The 18807-nt window shown below is 32.4% G+C and overlaps 1 protein-coding gene across 1 annotated transcript; it reads left to right on the forward strand.

Moving 5' to 3' along the window:
• The first annotated feature begins 231 nt into the window (after nt 1-231).
• LOC132699806 (uncharacterized) lies at nt 232-18179 on the forward strand. The gene is made up of 4 exons (XM_060666703.1): nt 232-396; nt 2956-3153; nt 15362-15517; nt 18047-18179. Exons 2-4 carry the CDS (start codon nt 2989-2991, stop codon nt 18143-18145), a joined length of 420 nt encoding a protein of 139 aa, XP_060522686.1. The 5' UTR covers nt 232-396; nt 2956-2988; the 3' UTR covers nt 18146-18179.
• The last annotated feature ends 628 nt before the right edge of the window (nt 18180-18807 follow it).

Here is an 18807-nt window from a genome sequence, read left to right on the forward strand (position 1 = left end):
CTTCCAGGAGAAACCCACACGAAAGGCATTCCATACGCGACCGTGGGGTCGAAACTCCAACAAGTGGGACGTAGCGACCGTCAGGATCGAGTCAAGCTCCCGAAACGGGACTGGAAACAAAACTTACAACTCCGTAGAGTCTGCGTTGCAGACCGCGCGTAGTTTAAAAGCGATTCTTTGGAAGTTTGAGCGACAGTCTACATGTTTGTCGCTTAACTCCGGGAAAAAACATTCTTTACGTGCGATTTACACAAGTTGCCGTATCGGTTCTTTTGTTTTCTTTTTATTGGAAGCTGCTATTGGCCGGGTTGGTTTGAATTGTTTGGCGGATATATCGTTACTGCCTCAAAAATATAAAGATTATTCTGCAGATAGGTCAGTTATTTTTGTTAAAAGGTAAGTTTTGTTGACATTGATTCGACGTTAATTTATGGGTCCCTGTTCCTGTGTACTTTTAAACAAATTACGAAGATTGCAATAGCAAAAAAATATTTTTGTTAAATTGTAATGAATGTAATGTAAATGAATCAAAGAAAAATTGTTTGTTTAAAATACTTGATAATTTGATTTTAACACACCAAAAAGATTCCAAAGAAAATCGAAAATCAGGATTTAAGAGACGCACAATAAATATCACCACCCTTGCCTAAGCAAGGTACAATAGGAAAAGTTTATTTAGCTCTTAAAACGTGTTTTGTTTTCAATTCTGTTTTTTTTATAACCATATTTGGTTTGTTTGTTTTTCGTAATTTTAAAATGTAATAATTGTTTAATAATTATTATTAAAGTTTAGGGAGAGAAAACGGAGTTTTCACCCTAATAAATAGCTCCCTGCAAATGTTAACAGTCAATTGTTATCTTGGAAAACGTAAACCCTGAAGAACAATTCATTCATAAAAAAATATATATTTTACAAAATATGTGACGGCGAGAGGGGTTTTCAAAAATAATGAAATTCATGTTATTTAGTTATGCTTCTAACTTATCCGTTATAAAATTTCAATTAAAAAATAAACGATTTGATTTCAAGCTTAATCGTAGTACCCTAAGTTGTGCCTATTGTCTGATGCATAATTTATAAAAAAACATTTTTGTTAAGGCTGTCACATTCAGGTTCCCATGTCTAACACTAGAACCCTGTTATAATCATATACATATTTTTTTTATTTGAAAGCTCGCTTAGAGATTATATTTATTGTTATATTTTAAATTGTACGCACGTAATGGTGATGATGATGATTCATTGATTGAAGTGTATGATAAATATAACCAACAACAGTTTAATAACTAGGGTCTGGCGTCATGCAAATCTGAATTAAATCGAGGAAATCGCAATTTTAAAATTTACCTTTTAAATCCTGTGATAATACGGTAAAGTTTTCTTAATCAAATGTTAGTTGGATACGTGGATGGGCTTTGGCTGTTTCAAATAACTTATCAAATAAAGCAAATGAAATAAAAATTTCATAAAATTATTCAGTAATTAATAATAATTAAACAAATAAATTACTTTACATAATTACAATTTTTTGGGTATTAAACATAAATTATCTTTCTTTTACCTTGTCATGTTAAACTTATATTGAGTACCTAATACGTTGGACGATTATTTTTTGATGTATATTTAAACAATTATTTAATTTGATTCAATTCAAAACAAACTTTTTCCTATCTTTAGTCTCTGTTAAAATCAATGCGATGCCTTTACTGTACTGCGCTTTACTGTGAGAAATACCATATGGCATATTTCGATTTTTAGCTGTTCATCATAGAGAAATCTGATTGACAGCATCATTAAAGCTGGACAAGACGTACTTGGAAAATATTCCGAATGAATGTATATTTGTAGCTCAATTGTATTTAACTAAACTACGGGTACTGCTGCTTGCTGAGTGAAATATTTGATTGATAATTTTGTTTTTCTATAAAATGATGTTCTTATAAAAAAAAAATGAAACTATAGGATACGTCGAACAAAAAAAAAGAACGACAGGACAATGTTTTGTTTTGAAATTTACTTTGATTAAAAAAACTCAACACTCATCCGGTATCACCACCGATTCCAAAATTAAAAGATCCATGAAAATAATTTAAAAGTATTTTGAAAGTGGTTTTCTAATTGCGATCGGCATTCAATTTCATTTAAAAGATGGCCGTTAGTTAGCGGCCCGACTTTCCAAAATTTCAACTTGTTATAACAGGTGATTAAAAAAAGACGGGGGGGGGGGTCACTTGGATTCCATAATATTTATTTACTACGTTCAGCATCTTGGATTCGGATGCAGATATAAATAAAACAAAATTTTATAAAAAAAAACAAACAATGTAACAATCACTGGCTGAGGCTGATGTACAGAACAAAGAGATGATTAAGTCCAACCAAAAATATAAAAAATAAACTGTGAACATTTTAAATTTTACGAATATTTAAGGCGATTTATTGTCATCAGTCCTGCGATTTATATTTTACCATTTTCAAATCTAGGGCTAATTTAAATTTATGAAAGGAGCAGTAAAGTCGTAAAAATGACCAGCATATCAAAAAATATAATTGCCTGTCAAAAAAATATCGGAATTTATAATTGAAGTTGAAGAATAATAACAGAAGGATCATATAAAACAATAGAAATACTTATGCAGGGAGATTGGACTCTGGGAAAATAATGACATGTTTCCTATTTGCTAATATATTAAAGCCAAGCAGAAAACGAAAAACGCTGCGGAAAATGCAGAATCAAAAGTTATTGCTTGTTACAATTTATATTAATTAATTTCTAATTTATCATACGTCCTTACGTTTAGATTATAGGTTGGTACTAGATTGTACAAGCCATTTCGTGATATTTTAAATTCATCATGGAAAAATGAAAAAAAAAAAACATCTATATAAAATTTTCAATATGTGGTAGATATACAATAGGTGATTATTTCTAATAATTATTTAAATACTTCTAGGTTCTTCTTCAACGTTTTTCTGTGCTAATTGAAATGAGCAGCAGCATTTTATTGATGGTTGAATTTATCTTCTTGGTCTGTGCTCTGAGAACGACGTTATCAATACCAGCCGATGCGATGCACAAACGAACTATCCCAGAAAGCTCCCCCGAAGAATTGCCAGACTATCAACTGGGAGTGCGATATGATGAATATCCGGTAATAAGACTTTTTTCTTTAACCAACATTTGTATACTGTGCCCCATATTATTTTTAATCACTAACCAGCATAGAATTTTGCGGATTTTAATTTTTGGTTGGTCAATTTTCCGCAAAATTTAGCTAACTCCATAACTCCAGAGATACAGAATAAGTCGAACACCCTGCAAGATATAAAAAGGGTAAAAATGGTAAAAATTATATTTTTACGTAGAATGGAGTTGTAGAACCAACACATTTTTTTGGAAAACGTAATTTTGCCATGGAATGATTTAGCTGCTAAAGAGTCCACAAAGAATACTTTGCTCGTAAATACAAACAAAAAGCAAAAAATTGTATTGATGTTTATTAAATATTATTTAAATTAATCGGAGAAGAAAACATCGAGTTGTAAACCGATGAGGGAAGTGTACCCGGTAATTCCTTTAATTACTAATAATTCCCAGGAGTTTCTGTGGAATTCCTTGGAATTTTATGCGAAATTCTTAGTAATTCCTCAAAAAATCCTTTTTAATGTATATCACATTTTTTTTGCGGTTCACTCCTAGGAAACAATGAATAATGTTAAAAATTGTCATATGTATGATATGATGGTTTGTTTCTTTGAATGTTATGAAAACAGTGACCAAGCATCTGATTTATGTTTTGACAGATATGCACCAAGCAATTATATTATTATGATACTGACTTTAAACAATAATTTTTGTAATTCCGCTTTGAGTTATGGGCTAATATCATATAATATCCTATAATTAAGGGTTAATTTACTTCAGAAGTGTATTGTGTAACACACTATTTAAAAAAATGCAATTTTTTGGAGCGTCCCAGTTAAACAATACTATGTTTGTGTTATATTTGGTCTGAAAAATTTGTTGACCACACCACTCGATTCAACGTATCTTACAGAGTGTCCGAAACATGCCACCACCATAAAAAGAGCAAAATATCTATTTACACGGCATTTCGGAATCGAAACAACATAATAATAATAATAATTCTGGTTTCGTAATTAAACAAAACTGACTGACAGAGGGTAGCGAAATCTCAGTGTCGTTCATTAATAATAAGCGAAATGGTTAATTGTTTGCGTTATAACTATACTTAATAAGCAGTATTGAAAAACCATAAGTATATGTATTTTTACGAAATTCTCTTCCGATTCATCGCCACAGTTGGATGTGTGGGCGTGAAATGATAGGTTTAAATTTGGATTGCATGATATTACTCTATGGAATAATAAATTTGAGATTATTCTGCTATGCAAATTTAATAAAAAGTTTTGTTTCGTGCCGTATGATAATGGACACATACCAAAATACGTAAATTACCTTTGGGCTAGACCGCACTATAAATTTTGCTCCGTCATATTGTACGGATTTTAATTCGAAATTTTGCAAGTTTTTCAGCGGACTTCCAAAGACAGTTTTATCTGCATTTCAACATTTACCATTGTCCTATACTTAAAATCAGTTATTTCTAGTATCTGTCATTTCTTAGATCTAATTTAAAAAAAACGGAATCTCTTAAAATAACCATATTTCCATAGCAACGCAATGTATCAAAAAACAGTACGAACATCCTAACTTGTTGGCCTGGTGATTTATCTAACGTCATCAAGAACATGACTCATTTTTTCTAAATTTTTGTCAAAAATATGCAAAATCGGAGTCTTCGACCGGTTTCCGTTCGCTGATATGAGAAAGGAAATCTTGAAGCATTCCAAGTAATGTGTAAAAAGAGTGGCCCGATACGGAAAAAATTCAAAATTAGCGCATAGAATTTTGTAATTATGTCGAGTCCAAATAAAACTCAATCAATCTGAATAAATCTAATCCTTCTGAATAAATGCAATTAAAATCTTTACTCTGGAATAAGAAATATGTTGCAGCTGATTGCACTAAATAAATAAATAAAAAGAAGCTGAGTAAATTTTCTATAAAACATGTCGCAATGTCATCACGACTAATTCCGCATCTAAACTCGACTGCCGGGATGAATGAACGAAAATAAGGTGTTGGGGTGCAAATAACACCAGCTAAAATCGTTAACGAGGTATGTTGAACTTTACACTACGCTCTCACAATTTCTTTAAGGCTTGATTAGCTGGTTAAGGATCAATGACCCTGGACATTTCAATAAATTCGTAGGTGTACCGACCGATCTAGGGTGGACCAAAATCCAATTTTTCCATTAAAAGTACATTACAGAGATTAGCAATTGCCAGTTATTAAAAATGCGGTTATACAAGTAGCAAGTGCAATGCGTGTGTAATTCCAGGCACCCATGGCCGAGATACTGCTCCGTCTATAACTAAAAATTTGAATGCCGTTTATCTTGGGACACTGGCTTATCTCAGAAACTATAGGAAATGGAGCCAGAAGTTAAAAACAAAAGTTAATGGAGTATTACAAACCTTCAACTTATTTTAATGTTGTATATGCAGGGTGCTTAATTTTTCATAGGCGAGTATCAACTTTCTTAATTTAAATGGAACGCCTGGCATATTACTTTATTTTGGATTCTATACAAAATTCTAGACATAGTTTGTGCATAATATCGTATACCTAAGTCTAACCGTTTCTGACATTTTTAATTTTTTATGCGAAAAATGACGTTTGCAAGACTATCTGCCGTTCGGAAGCATTTATTGTTTCACTTTAGTAAGTTTTGTTGTAGACAAAGGACTCGAAATTTCGATACATACAGGGTACGGGAAAAATAAGATTAAAAATTAAATTAAAGAAACTGCCAAAAAAATATTTTTTTAAATGGAAACTACCCATTTTTATAATCTTGTCATATTTAGCATTACAAATTAAGGCAATTTTATAAAATATTATAATATTTTTACTTTGTGAAATATTTCCTTTTGAACATTTGTCTATCATAAATAATATGCTGTCGTCATATAGTTGAGTTAGTGTAAGGTGGCTATAATCGCGCTTAAACAAATCAAGTGCTACTAGAAGAAGAGATTGATATGTTAGAAAGTTACATATAGTAGAATAAATACCGGTCCCTGGCTCTTAGAGATTATATTAGAAAATTTCCATTAAGGAGGCGCCCAAAATAAGATCTTCGACAGAATTTACCAACCCTTTAGAATATATGGAACTTTGAGGCAAGAAAAAATAGACATCTTCATATTTGGATAATGCAGAGTAAATTCTGTTATAAATGCGGTTATGTATTTCAAAACCCTTTACACTGCTTGTATTGCTGAAAGGGTGGTTCATATTGAACAACTGTTACAATAATTATTATCCTTTGTAAGCTATTAGTTTTTTATCGATCGTACATTAACAAAAAAAAATCACCAACGTTATCGCTTATTCTTGGTCTTATTTTGTATAAATAATGCATACATAATCTTTGGATCTTCCTAAGCGCATGGGCAAGATTATGGTCAACTAGGAAATGGTAAATCGTAGTGGCAGCATTTTAGCACTTCAAACGACGTCATAACCACCTTACACTAACTGAACTTTTATGGCAACAGCATATTATTTGTGATAGACAAATTTTTAAAGGAAATATTTCAAAATGTAATAATGTTGGGCATATACAACCCTATATAAAATTGCCTTAATTTTTCATGCTAAATGTGACAAAATTGTAAAAGTGGGTAGTTTTCATTTAAAAAAATAATTTTTCTGGCCGTTTTCTTAATTTTATTTTTAATCTTATTTTTCACGTACCCTGTATTAATATGTATCGAAATTTCTTGTGAAATCCGTTATTCCAGTCCTTCGTCGAAATCAAAATTTACTCAAGTGAAACAATAAATGCTTCCGAATGAAGAAATTGGCAGACATTTTAAGTCTTGCAAAATTAAAAATGTCAAAAACGGTTAGACTTAGGTCTAGGACATTATACACAAAATATGTTTAGAATTTTGAATATAATTCAAAAATGAAGTAGTATACCAGGTGTTCTATTTAAAATAAAGAAGTTGAGACTCGCCCACGAAAAATGAAACACCCTACATACAAAATTAAAATAAATTAAAAGTTTGTAATAGCTAAATTAACTTTTGTATTTAAGTTTTGGCTCCATCCCTAATAGATAAACGGCCCACCCTATACATAAAGTTAAATCAAATTAGGCGACGAAAAAGTTGGAAACGAAGCACTTGAAGAAAAAGGGGAAGGAGGAATGATTAGAGGCAGATAGTTAAATCCTAATTACGTGTACAAGTTTAATTGAAAAGCTAATTTGTCGGAGAACGGGAACACTCTCGAATGTTCACTTAGCAAGGTCCACACTTTTGAATATTTTAAATATTTTAAAACTTTAATATTAAACCAGTTAGTATAATGAAGCCACTGAGAAATAAACAAATGCAAATGAATTTGTCCAGAATCGGTCTAGAAATAGAGACTACGGATTTATTAATTTGGCTTAAATTTATTACATTTTGTAACCACTTTAACAGGTAGCAACATCGTTTCCATGTTTCATATGGCGTTATATGTTTTTGATAAAGAAACAGTTACAAAAAGGTTCTTACATTTTTTCGTTGTACTAAATCACTAATCTTAATAATATATAAAATAACATTGCCGTTTTTACATGTATTCAACAAAGAGACATGGGGTTTTTGACGAGAGTTGGCATACCTTTATTTTTAAAGCGTACTACTTATTCCTTCAAAAACACGCACTACTTTCCCTTTTTGTGGTAAGAATTCTTCAAATTGATTGTCGAGTGGTAGAAAAATTGAAATTACCATATAAAGTGACTAATCCATCAAGCACTACTCGATAAGATTGATGAGACAAAAGTTAGTTTCAGCTTATAAGTAAAAGTGTTTCATGTTTTAAATCTGGGAAAAAATTATCGAGTTTCTATTAGAACGAAACAACTTATTTTCCAGCGTTCTCTGATTTTTGCTCTTTAGGCGGTTAATGTTGAGTGTGTGTTCACGCGCTGCGGGTGGTAGGCAAGCTTTTAATGCATTATTGGTTTCATTGATCACTGGTTAAAACGTCAAGTCAAATACTTGCTTCTCTGCGTGAACACTTTGTGTTTTCCTACGGTGTTTTAAGGCACGATCACATTTTAAATCAACCCATGGGGTTGGGTCCGATATCGATGGATACGCTATCAATAAAATCTTTATATACATGGTATGTGGTAAAGAATATAATACAATGTAATGCAGGAATAGTAAAATATAAACAGGTGTTAAACGTTAAAAGTTAAAACTAATTATATTTTAAGAACTTTTCAACATTTGCTTTCACCATCACGTTAGCCGAGAAAATATCTCGTTTAACTATTGACACACTGCAAAGCCAGTGTCAAAATATTGTACGAACATTTTTAAACCTCATTGTTCTGACGTGTCGTATTTGATTCTGATAGACATTTGCAGTGAGGCAGCGACATAAAACGTCAGTCTTTGCGGCAGATGAATGCTTTTGGTTTTTTAAGAACATTTAAAAAACTCTGATTTATTATACGTCACGAGACATTCCAGAGTTTTCAATGGTTTTATTATACACATAAAACAAAAGAATAGGAACAACAAAACTGTATATTTTCGTGGAGCGTGGTATAGCGCTACTTCCTATATTACAGTGAACCAAACCTTATAACGTACCGAACTGTATTACAGACAATGTGTATTACAGACGTGTAACATCACTGTAACTACTATAAGAATAATTGGTCCCCCGCCTTAATTTACAATAACAAACAAAATCTCTCAGATATTGAAATAAGAATTCATTATTAAAATTATCAGCATTTTTGTTCCTTAAAGAGATATTGAGCCTGCGATAGTAGATTATGAAACCCATGTTCGTCTCGTTTATTATTATCGCATTATTTTATTAAATAGTATATAGTGCGGGCCATATTGTTTTGTTAATACAAAATATTCACGCCAGAAGCATACATTTAATTTTTCAAAGAAACTGTCACCTGTCGTGACTCTAAAATTCCTCGTCTCTACGAACTCCCTAACATTCGCAAATTAGTATTACCCCTTCGGCCTATAGTCCGCATTATTGCTTCTCAAACATATTCTCTGGCAAAATATCTAGCTTCTATATTAAAACCTTTCACTTCATTGAACAACTAAAAAGCATTACATTAGATCCACAAGATATTTCTGGTTAGTTTCGACGTAGAATCCTTTTTACTAAAGTCCCTTTTCCTGAAAGTCTCAACGTCATTTCAGATGTATTGACATCCGAGAATCTGGAACCAAACCTTTATTGAAAAATGCTTGTCCGGAACATATTTTTCTTATAACCATTATCAGCAGTCAACGCACATTTACGTACATTTACGCACGTCTATGAGAAGAAAGTTCTTGACACCTTCCATCTAAAACCAAAATTATTGAAACGCTAGGTCGATGATACTTTTGTTATTTGGCCTCATGGTTATGAATCCCTATTAGAATTTCTTAGACATTTAAATTCTATACACCCTAGAATACGTCTTATCATTGAATTAGAAAATAATAACAACTTACCATTCTTAGATATTTTTATCAATAGAAAATTAGGCCTAACATTCCGTCATTATGTTTACGAAAAACCTACGCAGACCGATACCAGAATGCATTGTCACATCACCATACGGCCCAAAAATCATCGGTTATCAACTCAGAGCAGAGCCGTAAAACTACCTCAGTCCGAGTCGCTGAACCCAGAATTAAAACACCTTATCTTCTTACTCTTACTCTTCTCTGTAATAATTTCCACATTAAAGATATTAATTGTTCCATCACAAAATACACTTCACTAAAAACTTCCAATAGCAATGAGTCCGAAAGCAATCCCACACTTGCCGCTGTTGTCCTTCTTTACATTCAAAACATCACTGACAAGACAAAATTCCATTTGAGCCACCGTACGAAAAATATCAACTAGGCTCAAAGAGCATGAAAGAGCCTTAAGATAGAGACAAGTAAATTCATCAGCAATAGCCGAGCACAATCACGAAACCGGACATAAAATTTTATTTGATAAAACGAAAATTCTTGCACATAATCATTTCTTCCACCAAAGAAAAATCCGAGAATCTATAGAAATCTATAAGCACCCAAACAATCTTAACCATTACAAAGATCTTTACCTGGCACCAATATGGGAATCAGTCATCCGAGACGATGTTTATGCCTCTCAATTGGCTCCGCTCCCCTCAAACAATATATAAGCATGTATAGGGTAAAATCAGAGCCAGATTCAGCTAAGCTCTGAAGAAGCCAATTGGACTATTGGCAAGTTCAACTCAACAACAACAAAAAGCATACCTTTAAATTTGCCGAAATAAAATCTACCTTCGTGAAATATTTTGAAGTGTAAGGTTATTCCACATCGAGGATTACAATTTTTATACTCCGTTTAAAGTCGAAAACATCCAAAATGGCGTCCGCAAAAAAAATGGTGGGTGAAGGACAACGGAAATCTCTAATATCTACATAAAAAGTGGCTTAAAAATTTGTATATTCCTAATTTTTTTTAGGTTATCCATATTATAATAGAGTTCCAAGTTTCTGGCACAAAATGTAGGTCTTCTATATAGAAAAACAAAAAACGCAATTCCTGTTTTTGAATATCATTTTAGTAAAAACCAATGGAATGTTATTCCCCGAACATTCTCTTAAGTTATTTGGAAGGAAGGAACTAAGGGAATGACAATTCCTTTTAACAGTTCTTGCTTTTTAAAGGGTAATTCTGGAATGCAGCTGCAATAAAAATTTATTAAAATTGCATATTGCATTTACACATAAACGTCAAAAATTTGACAACGGTGCTACTCATTTTCATCTTTTTCCTCCGTTCCATTTCCTCTTGTCCTCGGAAGTGATTCTATTCTATCTCGGTCAAGAATTTGGACCCCAGCTAAGTGCAAAAGAATATTTTTCTCATGTCAAGAAACTTCTGGTGTACCAATTTCGAATTCACTTTATTCCAGAGTATCATCAAACTTCAGAACTCTCTATTCAATATCACCCTGTATATGAAATATTGATATATATAAGATTCGTCAGCCTGTGCGTCCATGCAAAGCGATTTGTTACGACTGTTATTGATATAAGTGACGGAAACGTTTTCAGAGGACCGCTGGCGTGATTTATCGTTAGAAAATGCGAGGGTGCATACGTAAATTGATGACCATCGGTCAGGGCATCGTTAAGAAATCACCCACGCACGGCAAGACACGAGAAATGCAGTGAGCCGAAAGTTTGACGAATTTCATAGCTCCTGTTATCAGTTATCGAGACGCGATTATTATCATCATTATACGCCATCGTTAAATGAAAAAATTATGTTTGCTGAACAGCAATCATTACTTGGTAAATAGTTCAACAGTAACAGAAACAAGTTAGTGTGGGATGATTATTTTGTTTATATACTTGGGTTAATTTAGTAGAAGAAATTGTATCGACAGATAACTAAATATAACTTAGTTCCAATAAATTTGCCATTAATGGGATTAAGTGCCTTCGTAAAACTGATCGCCGTAATTATTATATAGTTTATAGCACATATATGAATTTATTTGTATTTTATGATACTTTTTTGAGACCATTAACCATTTCAGATAGCGTTTGCAATTCTTGATGCCCTTGGAAATTAATTTTTTTAATTCCGCCAAGTCTCGCAAAACTAATTTACTATTAATATTGGAGATATCGTATATGTTGAAAAATGTTCTAATTTTTTTCGTTCTGTAACATGACTTTGAGAAGATGACATCGGTGTCAGTATCTTCCAAGCACCTAAAGTTGTAGGATATTGAAATAGGCAAGCAGTAGTTAGTGCTGACTGGTGCGGCCTCAGGATCACTTCTTATTAGTGAAACGTCTCTTTTTTTAAGGCGCTCTGTCTTAGACCTCTCCTTTAGGGGTTGTCGTTACTACCAATAAACTGAAAAAAAGAGAAATGTCAAAAACAGGTTGCTTTAAGATTAGAGAGGCAAAGAAAAAGATAAAGACAGAGAAAGAGGTAGAGGAGCGATAGATAGAGATGGGACGAGAAAGAAAGAAGGGGAGCGAGAAAAGGAAAGAGAGAGGGTTTAATAACTATATACATGGCTCCAGTTAATAGAGTTCTCTGGGAAAACACCGATTATAAATCAATTATCTACATAAGATTTTGTATTGCGTTCCTAGGAAAATATTTTATGTATAACCCCTAAATTGGAAACTAGTTTAAGCTTTGTAATGTGTTCTTAATGTAGGAGATCAACCTATCTAATAGGACAATTCAGCTTGAAATCGAGCTACCTACTATTTTAGGAAGATTTATAAAAATCACACTAATACGAATTAATATAACAGTTTAATCAAAGAAAATTTCCCTACTCTTAAAATACCACAGTCCTCACGGCACAGTTCTTGTCGGCTAACATCTTAAATACGACCCTGGCTTGTGGTACCCGAGCTGAAAAGAATGATCACTTCCACTTTACAACAGGCGGGTCTTAAATTCATTCCGAAGACAAAACCGTAAAAGGTTGTAAAAACTGTATATCGAACTTTAATGGTAAATTACGCCATTCGAAAATTATTTGAACAAGCATGATTGAGTTAGAACTCATATATGCTAATCTACCGGGTGTCCAAATAAGGACAAATCGACCACGAGGGTATCGCCAGCTAGGATTTTTGTTTGCCGTAAAATGTCCATTGACAGTTAGGATCAATACCGTTTTAAAGCAAAAACAAAAGAAAATTAATAGAATATAGCCTCTGTAATATACAGACAGGGTGTATGTATAAAATAAATGTAGGAATTGTAGCCAAACATATTTAGCACTAATAGCGCACGCAATTTAAGGTATCGAATTATATACACGCTGAGTTATTTATAATACTTCTTGGAGAACTAAAAACCTGCAAAAACCAGGTAAAATGAAGGTGCTGGAAAAAAGTGATCATTAAATGTAATAAAACGCCAGAAAAATAAATGTTCAGGCTTTCTCTGATACCCCCGCGAGTACTCGGAATTTTAAAAGTTTCTTGCATTGTTAGGTAGTGAAATTAGCAAGTTTCTTCCAATTTAACGTCCCTTGCATCTGCTATAATTTCCGGGGTTACAGTGGCTGGGTAAAGCTGTTCGTTTTCTCGAATAGGGTGTAAATTTCCAATACGGGGACGCAAAAAATCATTGGCAGTCTTTAAATAATATTACATGGAAGCAAGATGCGAATGAAAACCGAGTCCTTGGAAATCTTAATTGGAATCGTTCTTTGATGGATCGGACCACTAAAAAGCGATTTACATAGTAATCCTTCGGTAATTGTCCTCTAAAAGCCGATCTTTTGCAAACACGCTCCCACCAAACTTTGGGTTGAGAATGAAATCGTGTAATCTTAGGAGCAATTTAAATGTTTATCCCTGAGTATACGGTATACATCAAAGCACTTGTAAACTGGGGTCATTAAAAATACAAATATTCAGATCAGTTTTAATAAAATGTGCAATTACCAATCACGAAAAGTGCGATTGAAACAGTTTTGGAAAGAGACATTTATATTGGCTTAGAAATGTTTTATTAGCCACACAAAATTTTTAATAGCAAACAAATTTTTGTAATTTTTGAAAAATGTACGTTATGGAAAAAGATAGTGCAACTGCACACATATTTCTTATGAAAAATGAGTCCCAGATATCGACATCAGATTTCGTTTATTTTTTTTAGATAGAGGAGTTTCGCTTTAAATACCGATGTAGAACGTCGCGAAAAAGAATGCGTACATGAAAGTAGGTAGAGAAAAATTTTTCAATGACCAGTAACTAAGCAATGAAATTTCAAATACACTTTTTTATTCAGTTAATTCGATTTATAGTGTTAATAAGTTGTCATTTTTATTGTATTTATTGTTTTTTTACTTATTATTTTATTGTATTTATTGTATTTATTGTATTATTGTATTTTTTAACCATAGAGAGATTATAAAATATTTTCCTTGGTATTTATTTTTGGAGCTACAATGACCACTTGCAAGACATCCATAATAAGGTAGTAGGAGATGCTAATCAAAACTGAAAAAAGTTGAAAAAAAATCAAAAAAGGAAAATTTTTAGTCATTTTATTAACCAAACAGTGCTTACTTGTTCACAGATCACTCGTTTAAAAGATCATACGAAATGTAGATGATTTTCTTAATTTTGCCCTTTCACCAATCAAGAAAGAGCAATCCAGTTTTAACTGGGCGGTCATATTAAATTTTTGTCAGACATTGAATTTGGTTTTCGCGGCTTAACGTTTTAATAAATTGTCTCGTGTTCGTGACGGTATTAGCTTCTTTTCGAGGGCAAATTATATTTTTCTAAGTAATTGGAGTGACTAACAAAGGGCGCTAAGCGAAATGACATCGCTTGTTTTGCGGAGGGGTGAAAAGAAAATACGTGAAATATTAAAATGTCGAGCCTGAAATATGGGTCAACTGATTAATGCGCAAAATGAAAAAAAAAGTAGGTATATCTATGTAGGAAAATTTGAAATAAATAAATTTAAATTTCTTTTCGAATTTAGAGATTGAGTGTAATCACCAAATTGTATTAAATTACTTAGTCTATATCTGTACTGGTTTTCTACCTACCTACGTCTATTTTCACATGTTATCATTTGTGTCCCTATATGTGACGAGTTCGCGTTTTTTTTATTATTTTGCAACGGGTAAAACTTAATTTGACTGCAGGCTTATAAGAAGAGTCATTGAGAGTAAAAATTTGGGATATTGTAATAATATTTTTGCGAATACGTTCTAAATTGTTAATCAATGAAGAAAGTATAAAAATAATTTTATTAGTTAAAAGCGTATGAAATACCCGATGGTATATAGCTGAAAATGAGAGGAAAGAAAAGTGAAACAGCTACTTTCTTTCGAGTATCAAATGCAATCTCGTTTGAAATTTTTTTTGCTGCCGCCTTGATGTCCTTCAAGTTTGGTGAGAATCAATCGAGCACCCTCGATATTTATAAGCGGCGTTATGTAGTTCAAGGCAAGTTATTATAAAGTGTACCGTTTCAATGCTCAATATTGTGACATCGTCGCCATTAATTTTGATAAGCCGATACCGAAGAGTAAAAATAATTATTTTCTCCTCTTCTCGGTTACCATAAGGATGCTCAACGAAGGGTGATACAATTCCGTATATTTCTTTCGTATATCGTAGCTTAAAAATGCTTACCGGGAGAGTCCAAACGTGGTTTTCCATTTTTTCTATGGTTTTCAGACTATTGTTCCAAAGAAACGAACAGCTCTTTTAGTAAATCGACTGATGCTCGCCTTACGTGACGCAATGGAAGCGGCAGAGAGGGAGAGGGGAACAAATTTCGTGGACGGATATATGGCCAATAAGAAGTTTCTAACTGCTGATGATGTGAGATCGGTAAGTACAGTATCCAACATTCCAAACTTCTTATCAAAAATTTTTAATTGGTACACCTTAACCAAGTTGTAGTTTTTATTTTAGTGTTGGTAGATTGGTTATAGTAGTTTAATAAAAAAAATTGTAAATATGGTTTTTGTCGTTAGTTTCTTGGGGTTTAATGATGAGCCCAGTAGTCATTAATTAATAATCATTAATAGTATATTCCATAAAATTACTTATTTCAATAGAACATTTTCTTCAGATGCAGAAAGCAATCTTCTAATACAATTTGTTCGTGCCAAATAAAACTCGTGACTAATGTGGCATTTATCATATGCATATTTGCATATTGCTATTACATCAAATCAGAGGTTAGAATTTGCCAACTATTGCTTAGAAGCCTCACCCAAAAACCAATTTTTTCCAACAGCTAGTATTAAAAGTTTTCAATACTTTTAGAAGGTATCATCATTGTTTCGCTACAGTAGTCTAGAAATTTAACATGTCACAAAACATTTTGTATAGTTATGTGAATGGTCCTCTCATTTCTGACATCTCTACTCCTAATGTTTTGCTGACAAAAGAGTATAGGTAGGTAGTATTGAATGATATAAAGCTGATAAAATTAAAATTAATTTTTATATAATTAGAATTAGCACTGATTTAAATTATCTGCGAAGTTAAAGACGTTTCTCACTTACTTTTGGTTCGTTAGTTTTGGTTTCAATAACAACATCCTGATTTTGGAGTGTCAAAATTTAATCAAAATATTGTTTATGTAGTTGTAGTTTGAGCTCAAGTTGTTTTCAAAATGCAGTAATTTTGTACTTTATACGTTTACCTATAATTACATATAATTTTACACAACAAATATATGCGTTGCTCTCAAAAAGATCGAAAAAATGTAAGTTAGTTAAGCACACATACCTCTCAAAATGGACGTTATTGAATACATTTAAGTAAGAATAAAATATTTAATAATTGAACAAAGTGAAATTTTCTTAAACCAATAAATATTTTGTGATATGAAGCGGTAAGTTTTGCCTAAAGCATTAAAGGAAAGGAAACAAGGAAAATTATCGTCATGACAAGACTAGTAAGATTTCAAATAAAAACAGATTAGTTTAGAAACTGCGTTTTTTTTACTTTTTAATTGACTACTTTTAGTTATCCAGATCTTTTGGCTGTTAAATAATTATCAACATACAAAAATTAAATTAGGCGTTTAGGGAACGAAGTGCTGAAAATATCATCGCTATTTTTTCTTTTCTTTTAATAAATTATAGGAACAATTTTGGTCTTGTCCATTACACCGGGAGAAAACTACCCTTCCCTTCAGAACGAGTATTTTCAAACCGTAAAAAAAAGGAAATGAAAGTAAACTTGGCGCTTGCGTCGAACTAATATTACGTATCTAAAAACAGAACTTTTAAGTCTATTTTACCATATTCGATGCGTAACTCGCCAGAATACAAAAACAGTAGAAACTGAGGATAGCCATGGAATAACAGTTAAACAGTAAAACTCTCCCACCTCTCTCCCTCTTTCTCACTCTCTCCCCCTCTCTCCATCTTTCTCTTTCCCTCTCTCCCAACTCTCTCCCCCTCTCTCCATCTTTCTCTCTCCCTCTCTCCCTCTTTCTCTCTCTCTTCCCCCTCCCCCAGCCCTCTACCTCTCTCCCCCCCACCCCCCTCTCTCTTTTAACTACGCAATTAGATGTTTCAATACAATGACTATAAAGTAAAATTTTCTAATATTCTCTTATTTTGTAGCAAATAAATTTATATTTTAAGAAAAAAATTGATATGTTTTTCCAATAAAGATTACGTGTTCATCTCACCCTGTAAAGTTAACATTCATTTTCAAAACAACTCATCTGCACATTAAGTTTATTTATTATAAGCAAATGTACTAATTGATACACTAATACATTGACAATTACTACCAGCGCTCTTCCTTGTCACGCTTGCGAATGATAATAATTTAACACTTTTGCCTCTAAAGAGACCTACTTTATGAACTTTATCACAAATCTGAGTTGGAATTTAAATGGCATTTAACAGGCAAATAAAGTTTAAACAATACAGATAAATATTGCCAAGCATGAAACAAGCGAAAGAGTTAAAAATTTATTTAGATATCTTAATGGTCTATTTTCTCGAAATTATTTTTTTTCAGTTTTCCTACCTAGTAGAGTTAATAGTAGTATTAATCTGCTTCTATTAGAGTAATTACCATTAGTGTATACTCAGCATCAAGTTAATGTCAAAGTTACATTTAGAATTCGTAGAGATATTCATTGCCACATATCAAATTATCGTGCAAAAATAAATCAACTGCTAAGAAGACAGACGCAGTCAAGTTCAAAGCTCATAATACTTTTCCAGACGATTTTTATAGAGCCGCACGAAAAAAGTGTAAGTAGCGGATAAAATGCAACGAGTTAAAAATAGAAACGCAACAACCAAGCTAGAAATAAAATTTTCCAGGCGATATTCGATTCCCATTCGATAATAATAATTTGATTATTAATTTTATTTTTTGCAGATGGATTTGCAAAGAAGAGGACACCAGTCAATATCGAACTTGCAAGGAAAAGGACGCATTTACTGGAGATGCTATTTCAACGCCGTCACATGTTTTTAAATCGATTTAGTCGATCTTTTTTGTACACTGTCACTTTGTCGTTGCTATCGAAGCAATTTTTTGCTTTATTAATATATGGTTTCTTCCTTCATCACTTTCTGCGTTTTATTTGTTAATTTTAAGTGATTGTTTATCAATTATTACCATTACCTTGGGCAACTTTTTGCTCATCTCAAGGGTAATTAAATAATTTCGGGTATATAAATAAGAGAAATTAACTAGGTGACCATTAAATTGATATGCATGTGGGATGTGAGAATTTGGCAAAAATAACATAAAAATAAATAAGTACAATTTGTCAATTAAACACAGTTTTACATCCTCGTTGAAAGTGATATACAAAATAATTGATTGCTAGTAATTACCAAGATTTGCAGAATGTCTCCCGGAATATTTACCATAACCGTGAAGAGAAATGCTCTCGATTCTGAAAATTTGCGAAGTGATTCAAAAAACTGTCTAATCACACCGACAATATAATATACGATAATATAAAGAAAAAGCTCCGTATTTATGTGTTGTAGATGATTCACTGTAGGCTTTATTGGTGTAGTGCGGGATTAACGTCAATGTCTATTTAGAATTTGGAAATTTTGACAAATTAAATGAGGATTTTAGAAAATTAGGAAATATATTTTGGAAAAGGGTATTTATTATTCGCA

Source organism: Cylas formicarius, unplaced genomic scaffold (genome assembly GCF_029955315.1).
Source record: "Cylas formicarius isolate icCylForm1 unplaced genomic scaffold, icCylForm1.1 PGA_scaffold_3__17_contigs__length_32017465, whole genome shotgun sequence".
Taxonomy (NCBI): Eukaryota; Metazoa; Arthropoda; class Insecta; order Coleoptera; family Brentidae; genus Cylas; species Cylas formicarius.